Source organism: Danio aesculapii, chromosome 7, assembly GCF_903798145.1.
Source record: "Danio aesculapii chromosome 7, fDanAes4.1, whole genome shotgun sequence".
NCBI classification, from domain to species: Eukaryota; Metazoa; Chordata; class Actinopteri; order Cypriniformes; family Danionidae; genus Danio; species Danio aesculapii.
Window position 1 is genome coordinate 17,047,760 of NC_079441.1, and position 22,814 is coordinate 17,070,573.

General features: G+C 35.1%; 1 protein-coding gene across 1 annotated transcript in view; it reads left to right on the forward strand.

Moving 5' to 3' along the window:
* Positions 1–22,814, forward strand: part of focad (focadhesin) — a 117,526-nt gene that overhangs the window by 71,910 nt on the left and 22,802 nt on the right. Inside the window, exons 16-28 of the mRNA XM_056461147.1 lie at positions 112–246; positions 363–413; positions 5,180–5,263; positions 5,350–5,488; positions 9,819–10,007; positions 10,094–10,215; positions 12,880–12,972; positions 13,085–13,173; positions 18,324–18,365; positions 18,694–18,802; positions 18,903–19,019; positions 21,676–21,914; positions 22,037–22,126. Coding sequence (XP_056317122.1) covers positions 112–246; positions 363–413; positions 5,180–5,263; positions 5,350–5,488; positions 9,819–10,007; positions 10,094–10,215; positions 12,880–12,972; positions 13,085–13,173; positions 18,324–18,365; positions 18,694–18,802; positions 18,903–19,019; positions 21,676–21,914; positions 22,037–22,126 — 1,499 coding nt within the window. The remainder of the gene's footprint in view (positions 1–111; positions 247–362; positions 414–5,179; positions 5,264–5,349; positions 5,489–9,818; positions 10,008–10,093; positions 10,216–12,879; positions 12,973–13,084; positions 13,174–18,323; positions 18,366–18,693; positions 18,803–18,902; positions 19,020–21,675; positions 21,915–22,036; positions 22,127–22,814) is intronic.

Sequence of the window (22,814 nt, forward strand, 5' to 3'; positions counted from 1 at the left end):
ATGCACACCAATCAGCTTATTGACAGGACATGTTTTTCTAGTGTACAGGCTAATCAATAAGGTAACACTGCATTAAACATACACATTCTCCTTTCGTATTTTTGCCTTCAGGTAGTTGATATTTGCTCCACATGGAAGGCTCTCTCTCCTAAGCTCCTTTCTGACACCAGACCGCTGGTCCTGAAGGCCATAGCTGAACTTCTTGCATTAGTACCAGCGTTAAATGTCAAAACAGAGGAATATGAGGTATGAGACCAGCACCGCACTTTTTCATTGCTATATATGTGTGGTATTTCTAGCTCCTTATTTCATATACTCTGCAGGACAAATGACTTCAGGTTGTATGTCCTTTTCCCTTACAGAAATTTAGAAGCGAGGCAGTGGGTGTTTTATGGGGCTACGCTCTTAGTCAGGTGAGTGCTGACATTTGCAAATGGTAATGAAGAGTAGGTATGGGCAGGACGGTTTACTAGTCATCCAACAATAGTTTCTAAAAGTCATTGTGCCGTTTTATGTGCCTGTGTATAGGTAGACGTCTTTTAGTTGCTTCTGTGCAGAGGCTGTCTAATTGTGGTTATTTGATTGGTTTTAAATTGGTTTGGTTCAAATACTACTGTAAAAGGGGAAGAAATAACCTGAAATACAAAGATGCTGTTTTAGCAAGCAAGCTTTTTACTTTTTTTTTTTTTCAAATCTTTTACTTTTACTTCCAAATTCGTCATGTTTTTGCTGGAGTTTGATATTTAAATTTCATTTGTACGCCGTCACTTTACTATTAACTCTAGTTACAAAACTTCAATCACCTTCAGTGGCATGTATGTTTACATTCACTGGCCACTTTATTAGGTACACCGTACTAGTACCAGGTTGGACTCCCTTTTGCCTTCAGAATTGCCTTAATCCTTTGTTCCACCACATCCCAAAGGTGCTCTATGGGATTATGATCTGGTGACTGTGGAGGCCATTTGAGTACAGTGAACTTATTGTCATGTCCAAGTAACCTGTCTGAGATGATTCGCACTTTATTAAATGGCTTGTTACCTTGCTAGAAGTAGCCATCAGAGGATGTGTACACTGCTCATACAGGGATGGACATGGTCAGCAACAATACCCAGGTAGGCTGTGGTGTTGGCACGATGCTGAATTGTTACTAATTGGCCCAAAATGTGCCAAGAAAATATCCCCCACACCATTACACCACCACCACCACCACCAGCCTGAACTGTTGATACAAGGCAGGATAGATCCATGCTTTTATGTTGTTGATACCAAATTCTGACCCTACCATCCAAATGTTGCAGCAGAAATCAAGACTCATCAGATCCTGTAACGTTTTTCCAATCTTCTGTTATTCAATTTTGGTGATCCTGTGTGAATTGTAGCCTCAGTTTCCTGTTTTTAGCTGACAGGAGTGGCACCCGGTGTGGTCTTCTGCTGCTGTAGCCCATCTGCCTCAAGATTGGACGTGTTGTGCATTAAGAGATGCACTTCTGCATACCTCGGTTGTAACGAGTGGTTATTTGAGCTACTGTTGCCTTTCTATCAGCTTGAACCAGTCTGGCCATTCTCCTCTGACCTCTGGCATCAACAAGGCATTTGCGCCCACAGAACTGCCCCTCACTGGATATTTTCTCTTTTTCAGACTATTCTCTGTAAACCCTAGAGATGGTTGTGCGTTAAAATACCAGCAGATCAGCAGTTTCTGAAATACTCAGACCAGCCAACAACCATGCCACGTTCAAAGTCACTTGAATCCTCTTTCTTCTCCATTCTGATTGTCTGTTTGAACTGCAGCAGACTGTCCTGACCATAGGTGCATTCGACTTCATGCAGCGCTGCGCAGATCGATCAAAATTTGTCTTAAAGCAGTGTATGCTGATTAGAAATTTTGTCCAGATTGATGCTGCGCCGACGCCACGTGACTGTCATATATGGCATCAAAGTACCGCGACAGTGCTTCGAGATCAGACGACTGACTCAGCCCATGCAGCATCTGAAGAGCGGCTGCTGGAGCTGCGATGACGACACCGACATTATACGATTGGCTGAGTTCACCACATGATAACAACCACGTGTGTTTCGGGTTTATTATTGGACAAATGCTGTTTCACAAACTTCAAAACCAAACAATTAACTTTTCATAACCTCTCTATCTTGTACACATCATGCTTATTAAAAGACTACACGTATTTTACTGCAGTAATCATCTTTTGTTAAATTATTTGGTTATAAAGTCTAGATTGTTTGCACCAGTTTATTTACTGCATTCAGCTCCATGAACGATTTAAATTATATATTTTAGTGAATAACCTAAATATTAACTGAAATAAGTCTTACAGAATTGAAATAAAATAATTATCATCATTAATCCTGCCACCCTAAATGTTTCTTATCAAATTAAGTAAAAAAAAATATTTTATTAAATAATTATAAAATGATTAATATGATTATAATTTTTTTTTTTTCTGTTTTAAAAGTGACATTGATGTACCTGCTCTTTCTGGGAAACTTCTACTTAAAGTGTAGCTCACTTATTTTAGGAATGTCCTTTTGTTCAATCTTTTTGGATTAAAGTGCTTTTTTGAAAATGCTTTCATGATCCAAACTAATCTTAATCATTGTTTAAGACTTAATCAAAACACCTTGTTTTGGGTTTTACACTCGCCTAAAGAGTGATGTTTAAACTCCTAAAATTTGTTCTTATTGCCTTGTATTTAATAGGCCTATTCATTTGTATTTTTATATTACCCTCTCTTCCCCTTATTCATAATTAATAATTATTCATAATTCCCTTATTGTTTTAAAAAGAACTATAGTTTGTAGAGACTGTATTCTGTTTTATTTACTTAGTTGGACAGGTGTACCTAATAAAGTGGCCTGTCAGTGTATTTATAGGTATATACAGTCAAGCCCAAAACTGTGTGTGTGTGTGTGCGCATTCTATTCTAACATAGCTTTTCAGTAGCAAATATGCCTAGTACAGCATTTGTGTATACAGTACATGTCACATATATATAAAGAAGTCAGAGTTATTAACCCCCCTTTGAATTTTTTTATTCTTTTTTTAAATATTTCCCAAATGATGTTTAACTGAGCAAGGAAACTTTCACAGAATGTCTGGTAATATTTTTTCTTCTGCAAAAAAGTCGGATTATTTCGGATAAAAACAGTTTAAATTTTTTAAAAGCGATTTTTTTTTTTTTTTTTTTTTTTTTTTTTTTTTTTTTAAGGTCAAAATTATTAGCCCCTTTAAGCTATATTCATTTTCGTTTGTCTACAGAACAAACTATCGTTATACAATAACTTGCCTAATTATGACTAAGAATGACTTCAACTGTGTGTGTGTATGTATGTATGTATGTGTATATATATATATATATATATATATATATATATATATATATATATATATATATGTAATATATACTCATCCAGCTTCTGTGTGTATCACGCCAAGCAGAAGACCAAACTCACTATACTGTGGACAAATACTGCGGCCTACGCACATATGCCACCAGTACTGATATTCAGCTATATCGCAGTGCTACTCATGTGATATTGCTTATTTATATTATGTACACACAAACATATATGTGTTTATATGTTACATGATAGTATTTGATGTTTACAGAATTCAATAAATTATTTAAATATTTTAAAGGTGTAAAGTGACAATAGAGCGACACGGTGGCTCAGTGGTTACCACTGTCACCTAACAGCAAGAAGGTCGCTGATTCGCGTTGGCCAGTTGCCATTTCTGTGTGGAGCTTGTATGTTCTCCCTGTGTTTGCATGGGTTTCCTCAGGGTGCTCTGGTTTCCCACACAGTCCAAATACATGTGGTATAAGTGAATTGAATAAAACGAAATTGGCCGTAGTGTATGTGTGTGCATCAGTGTGTATGGATGTTTCCCAGTACTGGGTTGCAGCTGGAATTTGGCAGTTCATTCTGCTGTGGCAACCCCTGATGAATAAAGGGACTAAGCTAAACATCTGGAAAAGTTACGGTGTGGAGAAGCCCCTAAGATGGTTACCACCCAGACTGTTGCATACTCAGAGTGAAGCATGGGAGTGGATTTGTAATGGTTTGGGCTGCAGTATTATGACATTCCCTAGGCCCAGTACTTGTGGTAGATGGGCACATCACTGCCAAGGACTACTGAACCATTCTGGAGGACCATGTGCACCCAATGGTTCAAACACTGTATGGTGAAGGCGGTGCTGTGTATCAGGATGGTAAAGCACCAATACACACAGCAAACAGTGGTTTGATGAACATGAACATGAAAGTGAAATTGCACATCTCCCATTGCCTGCACAGTCACCAGATCCAAACATTATTGAACCACTTTGGGGTGTTTTGGAGGAGCGAGTCAGGAAATATTTTCCTCCACCAGCATCACGTATTCTGCAAGAAGAATGGCTCAAAAACCTTCTGGCCACTGTGCAGAACTTATATCTGTCATTGCCAAGATGCATTGATGCTGCATTGGCTGCAAAAGGAGAACCTACACCATACTATTGAAATATTGTTGTCTAAAACCAGGCATTTCAGTTTCATTATCCAACCGCTGTATAGACAAATCAAATGCTTAACTCATACAAGTTAATGTTTGGTTTCTCAAATATAAAAAGTATGTCATATATTGACACATGCTTAACATGTATTTCAAAATATTGCAAAAGTGTCCATTTTCCTATTCATTTTCAACCAGTTTGATTACAAAACTGCGCACATACATTAATTATATTTATTATAATTCTATATAAAGCACATGTTCATATTTGGCCATATATTACCTTACTGTATTGGCCTCAAAACAGACAATTAATAAATGAGTTGAAGTGCTGTCTGAAATGTCCATCGAAAATTAGTATTTTTCTCTGACTCCTATGTTTATGTTGAGTTATTTCATTTTAAAGACCTTTAAAAGAGTGTAGTCTCTTCAATAAACTTAAAATTACTGAACCTACACACAGGAGCCTGATAGAAATGGTAACCTTTTAACCTCTCAAACAAGGTTTTTGCATCTGAACACTTCAAATATAATCACAATTATTTCTTAGACAATTAACCATCAGCCAAATGTCATAATCCTGACAGCCCAATATCTACTATATCTTTGGTGAAAAAAAACAAACAAAAAGTAATATTTGAAGTTTTTTTCTGGCTTCATCAGGACTCAGAGGTTGCAAGCCAGGGTTTTAAAGCTCTATCTGAATACCCCGAACCATCTCACACCATTCTGCACTTACCAGAGCAGGTGAGAACATCTACAAAATGTCCTCATATTGTTTTTGTGTTTATTTATTTAGTCTGTGTGTAATGCTTATGTGATCTTTCTCTCAGGCCAGGCCTGTACCCAAGCAGCCTGAAGTCGAGGATGAAGGGAAGGAAAATGAGAAAGAGAATGAGGAAGAGGATCTTTCAGTGCCAGGAGCATCATATGTGAAGCTTGTTTCTCTCACACCTCTATCTGTTTTACCAGGTATTAATATAAGAATATAGCTACAATTAGTAAGTAGGTGCTATTTGGGGATTTGTATAACAAGACATTATTTGTTATTTAGTAAGCCTCTAACCACTTACTGATAAAAATACCATTTTTAGTAGGGTTGGGTTCCGAAAGCCGGTGCCATTATACCACTGGTACCTTTGTATTCGGTATGTACCGGACCGAATCAGCATATGAATTACGCGTTGGTACGCCATCTCTAAACATTTCATTTTAAACAACTTTGAGGAATACAGACAGGCGATGTCAGGCGTTTGTTCTTGTTGCTTAGAGAACGGACGCAAGCAACACACGCAGTACATCGCATTCGGTGAGCGAGAGCGACTTTCTTCAGATCCACACGCATGATTGCGTATTTTACACGCAAGGATTCTGACACAGCAACGTGAAGCAGATGCTTTATAAAAGTTGCGTGTAGGGGGGAAACACGTCAAACTTATTGACAGATTTGAGGGCTCATGGAATCAACTTATAGGCAGAGGAATGCTCTGTCTCTGAAAGATTGCAGCATTATCTGGCACTTTCAATGAGTACATACATGGACACCAATGCTCCGATTTTAAAATGATTAAAACAATACTCTGATTAAGGGTCTAGACTACCATGTAAACAGGGATTTTTGATTACCTTAAAGGACCACAGACACCTGCGTCGTGAAATGCAAAGTTTTTTTTTTCCTTTCCGTTCAACATGCAGTATCCAAATCCATTAAAAGAGCACTCTTCCACCAGTCCTTACTTAATGCTCGCATAAAATACCTCAGTTTGTCATGGGGGCATGAATGAAATGTTCCTGAAGGAAAGTGAAACTGCAGTTAAAGTCGAAAAATTAAAAATGAGACACCTAAAATTACATGAAACTCTGGAGGAAACATGGATAGTGTAGTGACGCAATGACGTTAATCGATCTATGTACTATAACATGTAAGACGGGATTATGAAAGGAACATTCAAAAAGCAACTCATGTAAACGTCTTAATCATAGTATTGTCTTATTCAGATTAAGGAAAATCATTAGATTACTGATAACCATGTAAACATAGTCACAAGCCCCAACCCTAGAAAAACGGTTCAGTATTTTGATGACAGCCTTTCCACAAATGGTAAAAGGAACTATATTAATGTAATTCAAATATATAAAATATGAATTGATGTTTACTTTAATCTTTAATTATATTGTTCTTTTAAAATGATTTTTTTTAAAAGAGTTTGTCAAATAAAAGATTTTTCTAGAGTCATACACCGTAATTTTGTGACTCTGGTACCGTTTTAAAAGTTTCGATTTAGCACCGGTATCGAAATAACCCCAAACGATACCCAACACTAATTTTTAGTCATTTTGTCATTTAAATATAGCATTTTTTACTCATGTAAGAGTTAAACCAACACATGTGGGTCAAAATCTTTAAAAATTGCCAAGCTTCTTTAGAATCATTTCAAATGTGTTCACCTAATTTGTGAAATTTCGACTTTTCCTCAAGTAATTATCGTCTTTTGCAAATTGTGGCTATGTTTTGTAATTGACATTATTAAATAGAGCTGGTAAAAAAAATAAAAAAAAACATTTGAGAAATTGATTTTGAGATTTTCAAAATGCATTGCAATTATGTCTTGAATAGATTCTGAGCTTAGTTTTTACCAGCGGATGGCACTTTTCGCAATGTTTTGAAAGCAGCCATTCTTGCTTGCTTCCAATTCCATACAATAACCGCTTGAACTTTAAATAATCATTCATACGTTTAGAAAAGGTTTAAGTGAATTACAAGAGTGATCATAGTGAGCTGTGTTCACATTAATCTCGTGATATAAAAGTTAAGTTACATGACTCGGCCAAACACAAGCCTCGTGAGCGTTTGAGCGTTAGATTAAAAACTAGCCAAGAGCACCATCTGCTGTTAAAAACTAACTCAGAATCAATTCAAAAGAGAATTATATAAAATACGGATAAAAAAACTGAAAGTTTTAATTTTGCAGAGTTGTTCAATTAGGATTTTAAAACATCATAATTCTCAAGTCTATTGTCAAAAAGAGCAGTAATATCCTTATTGAGCTCAGTGGTAACATTTTACAATAAGGTTTCATTAGTTAATGTGTTCACTAACATGAACTAATCATGAACAATACATGTACAGCATTTGTTAATCATTGTTCAACATTTACTAATGCATCATTAACATCCAAATTCACATTTGTTAACATTAGTTAATGTACCGTGAGTTAACATGAACAATGAACAACTGTATTTTCAATAAATAATGTTAACCAACAGCACTGTAATGATTATATTGTTCATTGTTTGTTCATATTAGTAAATGCATCAACTAACATGAACTAATACAACCTTACTGTAAAGTGCAACTAGCTCAGTTTAGTTCAATGACAGTGTTAAATTTATTTAGTTAATCTATAACGCAGCTCTACAGCAGGTAAATCAGAAAAAAAGATTAGTTTTGTCAGCCTTTCATTTGGTCTGCATTGAATAGACCAGGGGTTTTCAAACTTTTAGGACACACGCCCCCTAAAGTTTGTCCAATTTCACTCGCGCCCTGCCCCCCATTCAATGTGATGGCTGAGCCTGTTTCTGTGAGGACAACATGCTAATCTGTGGTTTGATTCCTCACACGACTAACCGTAAATCATCTTCCAGTGTCAATAAGCATGAGCCATAGCATACTTGCTTTTTATGTACGTACATTCAGAAAATGCTGCTTCGCAAGGCCAAATTCGGAGAGCCCTGACAGTGTGGTTGAGTCGAACATCAAGTATGTTTACATACTTCAATACGATTAAGACACTACTCAGATTAAGAGTCGATTTTTGATTACCTTAATCTGACTAAAGTCATAACTGAACTAAACAGAAATGGAATTAAGACTTGGAGTATGCATATATTTGGGGCATTATTGAAGTAAACACCGCATTTAAACTATTACCATCATGTAGGACTCTGCGCCACATTTTGTGACAAGATCCACACACACGCCTGCCAGTAAAGGACCGCACATGAACACACACGAAATGCGGAAGTTTTTATCTTTCCATTCAACATGCGGTTTCAATAAAAGCAACTCTTCCACCAGTCCTTCATATTCACGTCAAATACCCCAGGGGCATGAATGAAATGTTCTTGAGTGAAAGTTAAACTGCCGAACTGCAGTTAAAGTCGAGAAATTAAAGATGAAACACCCAAAATTACATGAGACTGCAGGAAACGTGGATAGCCTGGTGACGCAACATTAAAAAAGCACTTCACATAATTACATTATTGTCTTATTCAGATTAAGGCAAATAACTATTACTGATGTCCATGTAAACATAGTCAATAGTGTCTTCAAAGTAAGTAAAAGATCCAGATGGGCATCCTGCTGATTTGATTCAGAAGGGCACTTGTTTGTCAGAAGGCTCCACAGTTTGACTTTCATTCATTCACTGTCATTCATTTTAAAAAGCACCCGGTCCATTGTATTTGTATATATTTTACTGGAACGTATTAACTCTACAGGTGCCTGATAGTTAGCTGTGGAACTAATGTTAATCATATTATTCCCGCTTGTCTAGTGAACGCAAAAAAATCGTCATTATAATTTACTCGAGTGCACACCTCAATGTCTCGCACCCCCCTTAATAGGTGCTGGCGCCCCCCCACAGTTTAAAAACCTTTGGAATAGACGGTTGTGTCCATGCTTGTTTCATGTAAGTAAATTTTTTCCTTCATTTTTTTGAGAGAATTTTTGGTGCGTATATCAGGAAGTGTTGTCTCTCATTGGGTCAATGCAATGATCACTATACCGTCAATATTTCAGCATTCATAAAAAGGACTACTTTTTTTTTCTTTTGTTCCCAAAATCCCCCCAAATGTTAATAGGGCTTTTTAATTAACATTTACCTAACCGTCCAGCTCATTCTTTATGTAAGATTATATAAAGGACACATTGACGGCTATCTGGTTAAATAACAAACCATCTGGGAGTGGAAAGAAATTAGGACAGATTTTGTGTATGACGATTTTACATACCGTAGACCCAATGTGTGATCCTTTCACACTTAGTGTTATGCAATATTACCATATCTACATAATTTTACCCATGTAATTTATTCAGAATAACTTAGCAAAATTAGATCCGAGGCTTTGAGTGTCCTAAAAGCACAACATGGAACATAAAATCTCCTTAATAAATGACACGTTATAGGCTTATCTCTTTTTATTATAGGCTTCTGTTGCATTTATTTGAATGCTGATGTGATTTATAGTTTAACCTTTATCAAAAAGCTACTTAATTCATGAATTTTGTGGTGTAATGCAGCCCTGGAGACGTTCCTAACAGCTCTAGTGAGGCAGGAGATGAAGCAGATGCCTCGCGGTGTGTACCATTCTGCTCTGACTGGGGGGAATTTGCGCTCTGACCAGGGAAAAACAGTATCTGGAATTCCTTCTTTCATGCTGAAAATGTATGAGAAGAACAAGCAGCCGGGTTTGAAGCCTGGGTTAGCAGGTATTTAACTTATTGTTTTGTGTAAAAATACAACAACAAAAAAATCCCATTTGATTGGATTAGATAAACATTTTAAATGGTTTCAGCTGGGCTTCTACTGTGTTATGACCTTCCTGTTCAAACTGACAAAGACGGACGGCCAATCACCCGCTTCCTTGTCAGCAGAGGGCGGAGTTATCAACAAATGTTAGCAACCTTCATTCACGAGGTACCTTATGATACAAGTGAACTCAAAGTATATAATATGTATAATAATACTATCATGTTATTTTTATTATTTTATTTTAGTAAATAAATCATCCTGTTTATAACAGTAAAATTTTTTAGATTTATTTTTCATGTTTTAGAATTTTTTTAAAAATATATATATATTTGGTAATAAGCTTTTTATATATTTATATTAAAGATGGATTGCTCTCAAAATTCTCTGCTGATACTGATAGTTTATTATTCAGACAAATATGGTGGTGGGCACGGTGAGTCATTGTTTAGCACCATCACCCCATAGCAAGAAGGTCACTGGTTCAAGTCTCGGCTGGGTCAGTTGGCATTGCTGTGTGGAGTTTGCATGTTCTCCTCTTATTTGTGTGGGTTTCCTTCACATGCTGTGGTCCAAAGACATGTGCTATAGGTGAATTGGAGAAACTAAATTGTCCATAATATAGTGCGTGTGTGAATGAGTGTGTATGGGTATTTCCCAGTACTGGGTTGTGGCAGGAAGGGCATCCGTTGCATAAAGCATATGCTGCAATAGTTGGTGGTTCATTCCACTGTGGCAACCTCTAAAATAGAGACTAAGGTGAAGGAAAATGAATTAATAAATGATAACAATGGCTTAGTGATTTAGCCTTTTATACCTTCCTTTAAATTACTGATAATTAATTCTAAAATTTAGACTTGGACTGATAGTCTGATCAAAATATCAGCAGTCAGTTTATCGGTACTAATACATCTGCGAAAACTGATAGTTTGGTATTCTGTCTTATATATCTTCTCCTAAATGAATTGTAATTAATTTCAGAATGTTGAAATTGGTCAGTAGATTTTAAGTAATGAAGTCTGCAATGTGCGCTAGCATTTGTTTTAGTTTTATTTTTGGTGTGTTAATCTTGTTAATACTATCATTCAGAAGATCATGATTCTCACTTGTTAAATAATTACTTTATATAGCTTTATTTTACATTCGTAGGAGATAAAAAACACATACGTTTCGGCACAATGCCTTCCTCAGTGCGTGACACAATCTTGTCACTCCACGCTCTTATTTCACAGTCAATTACATTGTGTCATTAGTTAAATGACTATTCAATAGTTAAAAATTAGGGCTGGGCGATTAATCAAAAAGTAATCGAAATCGACATTCAGAACCTACACGTATAATCAATCAAATTTTTCCAGGTCAATTTTTTTAATTACTTTCCCTGCTGTGTGTGGAGTCATTTGACCCCGCTCTGTTAAGGCTGATTCATACTTATTATATTATGATTAATATTTATTATTATTATAATATTATCCTGACATTATACTTCTGCCAAGGGCACGTGTAGAGTCCGGCGAAACCTTTGCATACCCGTGCACCTCTCAAAAAAATGTACTTACACGTCACAACGATGCATAGTGCAAGCTTTGTTATTGGTCGGTTTGGTAGCGGCGACAACGGGGGCCGGCGTAGAGAGCCGCGTTTTAGGCAATGTGTGTTTTAATTTCAGTTGTTCAACGTTGATGTTCAATAAATAATCACAGATAGCACATACTGTAGTGTGTGTTTCCTTAAATTATCTTAACTGTCAAGTAATGCACCCTGCATTCAATAACTATTACTGATGGCCATGTAAACATAGTCAGTAGTGTCTTCAAAGTAAGCGAAAGATCCAGATGGGCATCCTGCTGATTTGATTCAGAAGGGCACTTGTTTGTCAGAAGGCTCCACAGTTTGACTTTCATTCATTCACCGTCATTCATTTTAAAAAGCACCCGGTCCATTGTATTTGTATCTATTTTACTGGAACGTATTAACTCTACAGGTGCCTGATGTTTAGCTGTGGAACTAATGTTAATCATATTATTCCCTCTTGTCTAGTGAACGCATAAAAATCGTCATTATAATTTACTCGAGTGCACATCTCAATGTCTCGCACCCCCCTTAATAGGTGCTGGCACCCCCTCGCTTGTAATATGTGAACATATTTACTGTAGAAAACTTGTCAGTGAACCATGAGGGCAAAAGCACTAAATAAATAAATAAATAAATAAGATTATCGATCATTAAATGCAGTTAAGATGTTCAATTAAATAGGATTTTGATTTTAGGCCAAATCGCCCAGCCCTAGTTAAAAATAATCAAGTTTTTGTTTTAATATAATTAACAACGCAAGAAATATTTCCTCCACCTGTAAAAGCATCATCTCCATTATAGAGGAAAATAACATTTGAGTTATCATCATTCACTTAATCATAACTTTGTAAGATAAGGTATAAGAGGGTGGAGTGAGAAGATTGTGTCAAGCACTGAGGAGGGTGTTGTGCCGAAATGTCAGTAGATTTTTAGAAATAGCTGTTTATGAACCAATTCTGATTATTGGCTGATATATCGGTGAAGTTGTATTCAGAGACATATCAGCTGATACTGGTAGTTTGGTGTTCCTGTCTGCTTATAAATAAATGTTATTTAGATTCACTTTTTTTTAATTGGATAACATATAAGCACAGTTACAACTCTTTATGTTTGTTTTGTTTCATTTTCTTTGTTTGAGTAAAAAGTAATACAATCAAAGGCAGTGAAGTCATATCATAATTTATGAACGCATTACAATTTAAATATAATTTCTTTCAAAGTCACTTACTTTCAATCTTTTGCTGTTTTTCCGGTCAGGTGAACATCCAGCCATCTGAGTGGCATCGCTCTCTGCTCTTACCTCAGGCCTGGCGAGGCTTCATGAGCCGGGCTTTCCATGCACTTCTCCAGGTGATTCTGTGTGATTTTTAAGCTTTCATTATGGATGTTTGGAGTAAGATTTAAATATATTACTCAAAAGATCTTTAATCAAATGATTAAATTAGATGCAATTATTGTCCAGGGTCGAAAGGCAGAGCTGGAGATGCTACAGAAGCAGGGTAAAGAGAGTCCAGAGGAGCTGCAGTACAAACAGCACTATGCCTGGCTCTGGTAGGATTCACACATCTACACTAGAAACTGACCGGCATTGTTCCTTGAGATTATGTTGATGTGATGAAATACTTATGTGATGAAACATAAGTACCATGGATCTTTTAGTTTTTATTGGGGTCTAGAACAAAATGTAGATTTAAGAGTTGGTTCTCTCCATTGGTTAACTGGATAAAGACAAATTAGCTGAATGTGATCTCATGGTCGATGATAAAAAAAAAAGGGGGGCAGCTGAAAAACAAGTGTGGGTGAATTGGTCAGAGTAGGCCTTGATATTCTTTAAAGTTCTTTTGTGTCCGAATACACTGTTACTATTTTAAGGATGAATAGTCAGAAAAGGGTTGTCATAATGTGTATTAAACCAATCAGAGTTTTATCTAGCATTCCCTTTATGAGCAAGTTATGGTTGCACTATGCTACATTCACTATTTACCTGGAGGACATGGGAGAATGTAGTGTTATTTATTTATTTATTTATTTATTTATGTATGTATTTATTTATTTATTTATGTGGACAATAATGATCTTCTTTATTTTTTATGCTTTAACACTTCAAAAATATTTATGTGATACTGCGCATCCCTGTGTGTGTAATAAGCAATGCATACGCTCATTTTGTGCCCACTTAGAGGTCCATATCTCTTACTATTTCAAAAGTTTACACTTGGCTGATGCTTGATAAGGTAAATGCGTGTTTGGCATGATGTCCAGGGAGAGAGCCCTGAGCTTGGTGGATCCTCAAGCCAGGGGCTCCCTCCTGTTTAGTCAGGAGAGAGGAGAGTTTGGGCTCAGGAAGGTGTTGAGAACCCCCATAATATTTAGCTAGGAAAAGAGGGGAAGGAGTTGTGGTGGATGGGGGATTCTTCAAAACCGAAGATGACGAATAAATGTTTTTTTTAAGTGATTATAGCATGTTAGACTGCACGATCACGGCTCTTTTGTCACACTATAAGATATCAACTGTCATAATGTCAGACTAAACGTCAATGAAGGCACTTCAAACACGGAAGAAAACTCCCCCGGAGTTTACCATCATCCATCCGTGACACTTTCACTATCCTGCGTTCTGAAATAATTTCTCACAGCAAACATAAACAATCTGTAGCGGCAATTTTGCGCACAGCATGTCTCGGTAATAAAACCAGGACGATAAAAAACTGATTTGACATTTCCCGGCAGACATTTGAGTTGTCGCACGAATTGTGTCATCAGATTCAGCGCTCATATTGGTTCTTGGATTGACGCTCATCGCAGCTGTTGTCACACTGCTATGGAGGACGAAATCTGTAAAAACAATAAATAAATAAATATGCAAATAAATAAATAAATGAGTAGATAGGTCCATAAATCCCTGCATAAATTAAACAATAAATAAATAAATAAATAAATAAATATGCTAATAAATAAATAAATGAGTAAATGTATCCATAAATCCCTGTATAAAAAAAATTAAATAAAATAAAAAAAAAAAAATATATATATATATATATATATATATATATATATATATATATATATATATATATATATATATATATATATATATATATATATATACAAATAAAATAAATAAATATATATAAAAATACAATTTTTTTTGCATAAATACTCAATAGTGCGGGGTGTTACATAATTAAATAAATTACACGAATGTCTGGGAATAAGAAAATGTTAAATTCAAAGTTGATTTCAAACCCCCACCACACTTCCAAACGTTACCTCAGCTCAACATGCTAATGAGAGGCTGTCTGTTAACCATCGGAAGTCTTTATGCCATCATTGGTTGATTGTTAGAAAAATTTTGCATTCAATTTGTTTGATTGGCTTAAATGAATTAACGTTTGAATGGGGGTGGAGAAAATCAGCTTTCAATTTAGCAGTTTCTTATTTCCCCAACATTCATGCAATTAATATAAATATTTATCAGCCCGCACTATTAATTATTAAAATATTTATTTATGCAGGAATTTGTGGATTTTTATATATATATCTGGCAACATTTAGCTACTTTTCAGGCAGGCTTTAGCTACTTTTCATTGGAAATAGTTGGCAACACTGGGCATGTGGCACACTTTTTAAAATTCACACACAAACCAAGTTGGTTATTTCACCATAATATAAAACTGTCTTAGTGTTAAGAAACAAAAAAGGCACTTTGCACATGTATACTATATTCTAAACATATATTCTATTCTATATTCTATATAACTAAAGATGTAAACATTACCTCATACTTACATTAGTTCTCACTGAATACTTCAAACAAACTTCTCACAACCACAGACTCCATTGCTGACCATAAACAACTTCTTACAATCTCCTCAGTTGACTTACTTTCATACTTTTCAGCACACAAAAAAATCCATAGCACTTTCCAGAAACTGTCAAGATGAATGGCGGAGCGTAATGAAAGCCTCTAAAGAGTCAACTGTAATTGGAGCTTGCACCATAGGGAGGAATGTGAAGGTATTATTTTATACATCTCGCTCGTGTCAAACCATCCGGAGCTGCCAAACCGTGATTGCTCTGGCCTTTTCAGACACTTTGAAAGGCCTATGAATGGAGACTGACATTTCAAAGTCACATACAAACGCTTACACATCACCATTATACAAATTCATATAATCTCGCCATGCAAATCTGTTGGCATGTATAGGCGGTTATTGTTCGCGCAAGCCTCTCTATAATATGCCCTATCGCATAACCACGCACGCAGTCTGGCAGAAATCATAACTCAGCCCGCTGGACGCCATTTTGACAGCCTGTCGACCAATGAGTGAATGATGGTAAAACATGTTCAGATGGCAGCCAGAAGCTTCATTCCCCACGGCTTCACCAATTCTGGTTTTGTTCTGCTGTCTTTGTGTAATACAGTTATTGCTCTCCTGGGATCTCAGGGTCACGTGCCCTGAAGCATGCTGGGAGAACTTTAAGGCAGATGTCAGGGAAAGTTGGTTTATGCCGAGGTGAATTTGTGGGGTTTTTGTCATATGAGGAACTTGTGAATATATTTAGCTGTTGTTGCTGTACTGAAAATAATTCTTACTTCTAGTACAAATGTCTAAAAATTCTTAAATCAAGGAGCATTTTTTTAGACAAGTAAAAAAATCTTGTCTTATTTTGCTGCTTTTAAGGAAAAACTCACTTAATTTTGATTTATTATTTCAGAAAACAAGACAATATTTTTTCACTTGTCTAAAAATGCTTCTTGATTGAAATAATTTTAGATATTTGGACTAGAAATGAGACAAAAACTATTTTTTTAAAGGAAAGTAATTTTGTTTTGTTTTTTGCAGTAAGTTGTGTAAATTATAACAGTACAAAAGTCTGAGAGTACTGGTAAAAAAATACATTTTGCAATTTAATTAAAAATTTTGTATTTATTTTTAGATACTTTTTTACTGTTTATTCATTAATTTATTTATGCATTTATTCATTTATTTCTATTTATATGTATTTATTCATTTACATTGTTATGTTTTTGAGAATAACAAATTGTTGGTTTAGTATTTATTAGTATTTTTATTTATTTAAAACAAACTGGATTAGCATTTATCATGGAGTCCAAACAAAATTTGAAAGCATTTCTATATAATTTGATACAGTTTTTTTTAAATACTTAATTAAAAAATACTACTGTTCATCTTGTGTAATATTTACATTGGGACACAGAATGTTTCATACCTGAAAGCTTCAATCCAACATTTTCTAATTTAATAATTTGTAAGCATAGCAATGTTTCATTTTTAAAGTGGGGACTAAAAATGATATTTTAAAGGATTCTTCATTAATTATATAGAATTTTTTTATATTGAGAAAAAAAAATCATATATTTAGGGGGCTTAATCACTTCTATTTTTTTTCACTCTATTTTTCCTTATTCATGAGTTAGAGCGTAGCACTGTTTACCTGTTTTAGTATTTACAGGGGGGTCCAAAACACATGACACAACTAGAGAATATGTATATTCATGCACAGCAAAATTCACATGTACAAAATCCTGTTTGTAAATACAAAAATCGTAAATATTTTAAAAATGAATTGGATTTGTATGTGTTTTGAATTTATGAATTAGATTTGTGTATTTTTAAAATGTCTTTTGAATTTACGAATTGGATTTGTGTATTTTTAAATCGTGTTTTAAATTTAGGAATTTGATTTGTGTATTTTTAAAACGTGTTTTGAATTTATGAATTGGAACTGTGTATTTTTGAATCATTTTTTGAATTTACGAATTAAATTTGTCCATTTTTTAATTGTGTTTTGAATTTACGAATTAAATTTGTCTTTTTTTGAATCCTATTTTGAATTTATGAATTGGATTTGTGTATTTTTAAAACGTGTTTTGAATTTACAAATTAAATTAGTCTATTTTTGAACCCTATTTTGAATTTTTACGAATTAAATTTGTCTAATTTTGAATCCTACTTTGAATTTATGAATTGGATTTGTGTATTTTTAAAACGTGTTTTGAATTTACAAATTAAATTAGTCTATTTTTGAACCCTATTTATAATTTTTATTAATTAAATTAGTCTAATTTTGAATCCTATTTTGAATTTATGAATTGGATTTGTGTATTTTTAAAACGTGTTTTGAATTTACAAATTAAATTAGTCTATTTTTGAACCCTATTTTGAATTTATGAATTAGATTTGTGTATTTTTGAATCGTGTTGTGGATTTTCGAATTGGATTTGTGTATTTAGGAATTGTGTTTTTTTAAATGTGAATTGTGTTGTGGATGTATGAATTATATTTTGTAAATGTATTATTTTTAAGACTGATCTGGCTTCAAATAATTAAGTACTCTGATCATCTTATTCATGTATACCTTTTATATATCTTTTGTTTCGGTGAAATCCATAACATCAGCAATTTTTAAACAGCGCCAAGAATTACTGCAGAATTGTAACTTGCGCATGTAATGCCATAAAGTGGCTTCTCTTGAAACATTGTGAAATCTTTCTGCTTTTGCATGTTTAAACTGGACGAATCCCAGATTTTCAATGTGGTCTAAGACTTTTGGGACCCGCTGTACTGCGAGCACTACCTGAGCTCTTAAATCATGGCCTGAGGAGATGAAAGCTCTTCTTGTCAGTCTGTGGAGCTCTTTAAATCATATCTCTTTCTCTCTTTCTCTTTCCTCAGGGTCAGAGACCGGCTCACTGATGTGGTCAAATCTGCTGCCAAGTAAGTCACTAAATCTGCCTGTATTCTTTTGTGCTTTTTCCCCCCACAGGCTCCTTGTTCTCTCTTTTCAAAGCTCAACTATTGATTTTTGTTTGTTGGAAATGGTTTATTATTAAACAGAGTGCTTCATATTCACGATCTGTATTTGCTGTAGTCTCTAAGGAGAGCGTTTTCAGTGCTTTATTGATCAAAAGTAAGCTCATAATTGCTCACAAACAAACTTTCCGAGCCCATTTTCAGCATCGATGATAGAAGTCATTCAGCATTGCTTCTGTAGGTCTGTTAAAAAAAAAAATCTTTTGAAATGTTTGTTTGTTTCTATTGACAGAGACAGTCCGGTTGTTCAGGGTAACTCTATCCTGGCATTAAGTGGTCTTGCTGTCGTCTTAACCAGATATGAAAGCAACCTTCCTACACAGTCTGAAAGTGGACCTGAGGTGCATCATTATTTTCCATCCTTATTTCTTTTTCGTTTAAAACTTTTTTGTTTAAAACTGTAGCAAAAAGTCAAAGAAACTCTCCTTTTCTGTTGTGTAGGCTGGTCCAGACGTCTTTCCCACAGTTCATTGGCTGTCGATGGTGATTGACACTCTGCTCAGCATTGTTAGCAGTAACAGTAACCCTAAAGCACAAGTCTTCCCATGGTTTGTTCATGTGAGTCGTGACCTCTAGCTTTTCTACATTGTTTGTTTAAGAGTTTTGGTCAGTTTCTGCAGTTTTTTCCATCGCTAACAAGCATTGTACAATACTAAAGGCACAAGTTTAAAACGTTCACACAATCAGCCAGACGGGAGTCTATCCGTAGCAAATTGTGATTTATTTTTTCATTGCTTTCACACTAAAGGCATGCAATAAACTTATTTTTCAATTCCCAAACACTTCTGTCAATCATACTCTACAGGCGGAAAAAAGCGATACATTTTCAGCACATTTTTCACATGCTGGCAAACTCATTTAAAAACTGTTAACAAGGTCTTACCAAAAATGACTAAATAATACCAAGTTGGTCGCAATTTCAGCTGAAAGCCTACTTAGAATTTCTGTTTCTTTGTCATTTACTTTTTTGTAAAAAGACTTAGAAGACAAATATTTTGTTGAAGACTTAGTTCTAAAGACTACTTGGAACTCATTTTGTTAGGAAATTTGGATCAAAGAATACAGGATTTGGTAGGAAGATCAATAGATAGTGATAAAGTGATTAGGACAGCGAAAGTGTGTGGAGAAAAAGGTCTGTGATGCATATAATCAGTGTCTATATTTTCACATGTACCAACATTTTGAAGTGTATTACAATACAGGAAATTGTTTTGTAGTATGACCCAAAGCTTGCCACTATAACAACTGTTTTGAGTAAAACATTCTATAGCAAATGTTTCGAAAAATTTAAACTGTGATGTTCTCTAAAGTACTTATAATGTCTTGTGAAGTAGATTGAGTTTTTATAACAAAAATTCATAGCTGAAGCTCTGGTGATAGGTCAATCCAAGTTTATTTTTATAGAGCTTTTCACAATGATTATTAATTAGAAAGTATATAAATGAAGATAGCAAAATGCCGGTAACTAGTTAGTTATCTTAGCTCATCTGTTCTACTTGAGCTTCCGCTTTAAATGTGTCTTAAATCAAGTCAGAGGTCAGCAAAGAGTTTGTCGAGAACGGGATCATTTGAGGTGAACTATTCCTTTAAGCAGCATAAAAGCTTTCAACATTGATAAGAATTACAAATATTTCTTGAACAGAAATCATTAATATGTTTTCTGTAGGATCTCGTGACATTGAAGACGGGAGCACTGATGCTTAAAATTCAGCTTTGCGTAGCAGGAATAAATGACAAAATATTAAATATTTCATAGATTGAACAATCTAATACATTATTACATATGTTATAAGATTCCAATAACTAATAAGTTCAAATAATATTTCAGAATATTACTGATTTTATTGTATTTATTTTAAACAAATAAATTCAGCCTTAGATAGCAAACATGAATTATTTTTAAAAAATTAAATATTTAGTGATGAAACTCATTAATAAATTAAAACGTATGAGACACACTTTTCTCTCCATATACACCAGACACTTTGTTATAAAAACTCTGTATTTCTGGAAAACATTGTGCAATTATGTGTGCTTTACAGTTTGATAAGCCACCTGTAAGAGATACAGTCTTTTCCTCTCTGTATGCATGTGCTTAAATGTGCACATGAACTGTATATCTTTTATGCATGTCTGCGACTCTATATATGTATTTTTTTGTGCATGTAAAAAAAACTGCTAAACTCACTTAAACTTGTAATGGCATCTATATACAGTTCTGTGCAAATGTTTTAGACCAACGTTAACTGTTGTTTTGCTAATGGTTTAATGGAAATATGTGACCCTTTACCACAAAACCAGTCATAACGGTAAAAAATAATAATAATAAATTTACATTTATACAGGGTGAATGAGTTATCTTTCAGTTTATGTGTGTTTTTTAGGATAAGAGTTAGGTTAAAGTTTGAATTATTTTGGTTTATTTATTTAGGACACGTGAAAGACGATGTTGAAGAGAAGCTGTTTCTCCTGGTTTGAGCAGCATTTCTACCAGTGGTGTTAGCAATATTGTCTGAATTGATGGAATTGTGAGTGTTGTATTGTGAGTCTCAAGTACAGATAGATTAGATTTTAATCCATAATGCCATACCTTCTGGAAAGGACTTGAGTTTTAATAGTTTTTAATTGTTTCAGCTTGATAATGATCTGTGAAATCCTATTTGAAGCAAGAAAACAGCTGATGAAATACAGACAGTCATGAAATGGCCTCCACAGGGTCCAGACCTGAATATTATAGAGGCTGTTTGAGATCATCTGGGCAGAAAAAGAAACACTCTGAATCTTAAGAAGAACTCTGGAAAGTGCTAAACAGCCTAATATTGCGTAACACATTATTTAAAATAAAGTCAGGACAGTTCAAACAAAATGGTTCATGCTGTACTTGGTGCCAAGGGAAGCCACATTAAACATAGATTTTAGCTTGAAGAGGATGTGTTGTGCTGTTGTTGTAGTTCTTTTGTACTTATTTCCTATTTTTTCTGTTTGTTTTTTAAAAAAAGAGACTGATTGATTATATATTGTGCAAAACTTTTCAGACCAACAAAGCTGGTATAATGCTTTAGCACAGTGCTGTATATTACTGCTCTCTGGTGATGTGAAGTGTTTCTTTTTTCTCATTTGTACGTTGGAATGGATAAAAGCATCTGCTAAATGAATAAACGTTCGTGTTATTACCACTGTATACTATTTTTACGTGATGTTATGTGTTTTTCAGCGCTCATACTCTGGTGAGAACACAGCAAGTGTGATTGCGCGCTCCTGTGCCGCTCTGGGACTGGCGCTGCTGGTGCCCGTTCTGGTGACGTGGCGCAGGGATAGCATTCCCTCTATTCTAGGCACATTAGCGGCAGGTCTTCCGGGTTCAACCACCGCAGACGAGTCTCAGGCGCTTCAGTTTCACAGCGGCCTCGCTCTGGGCATGTTTCTATCATGGCTGCATGATGAGAGAGTCAGGTGTGTGTTGATGATCTGTCCATAAAGCAGCAGATGTGTTGTATAAATGAATGGTTTAATAGCTGTGTCACGTTTGATGAATGCTTGTGGACATCTTGACTTTTTCTGTTTGTTTATTGCAGTGATATATCTGGGCAGTCGGTGGCAGAGCTGCTCATGAAACATCTGGAACAACTGGAAGTCTGTTGCTTCAATCCCAATCTGGAGTACAAGTTCGTGTGTTTTGATTTTGTTAGCTAAAGTTTAGTTTGGCATAGCTAGATTTGAGCTGATTTAAGCTCTTGATTGTAGATTTTAGTTTTTTGTGTGTGTTTAATCATCTGTGTTGGGTTAGTTACATCAAAAAAAGATTCTTTATTAAGTACATCATTAAAATTGTATTTAATTGTTATTAAACATTTTTATTAAATAAAATTTTTTATTACTATGTCTGAATTATAACAAAATTACTATTTACGTAAGTATGTTAATTACTTTACCTCATTCATTCATTCATTTTGCTTCAGCTTAGTCCTTTGTTTAACAGGAGTCGCCACAGTGGAATGAACAGCCAAGTATTCCAGCATTCAGTATGTTTTACGCAGTGGATACCCTTCCAGCTGCAACCCAGTACTGGGAAACATCTCACATTCACACATATGGCCAATTTAGTTTATTCAATTCACTTATAAGCCATGTCTTTGGACTATTGGGGAAACCAGAGCACCCGGAGGAAACACAAACACAGGGAGAACATGCAAACTCCACACAGAAATGCCAACTGACCCAGCCGAAGCTTGAACCAATGACCTTCTTGCTGTGAGACGAAAACGCTACCCACCGTGCTGCCCCTTGTACAGTTTAAAATATTTATTTTACTTAAATAATTATAAATAGGGCGTCAAAGTGGTGCAGTCGGTA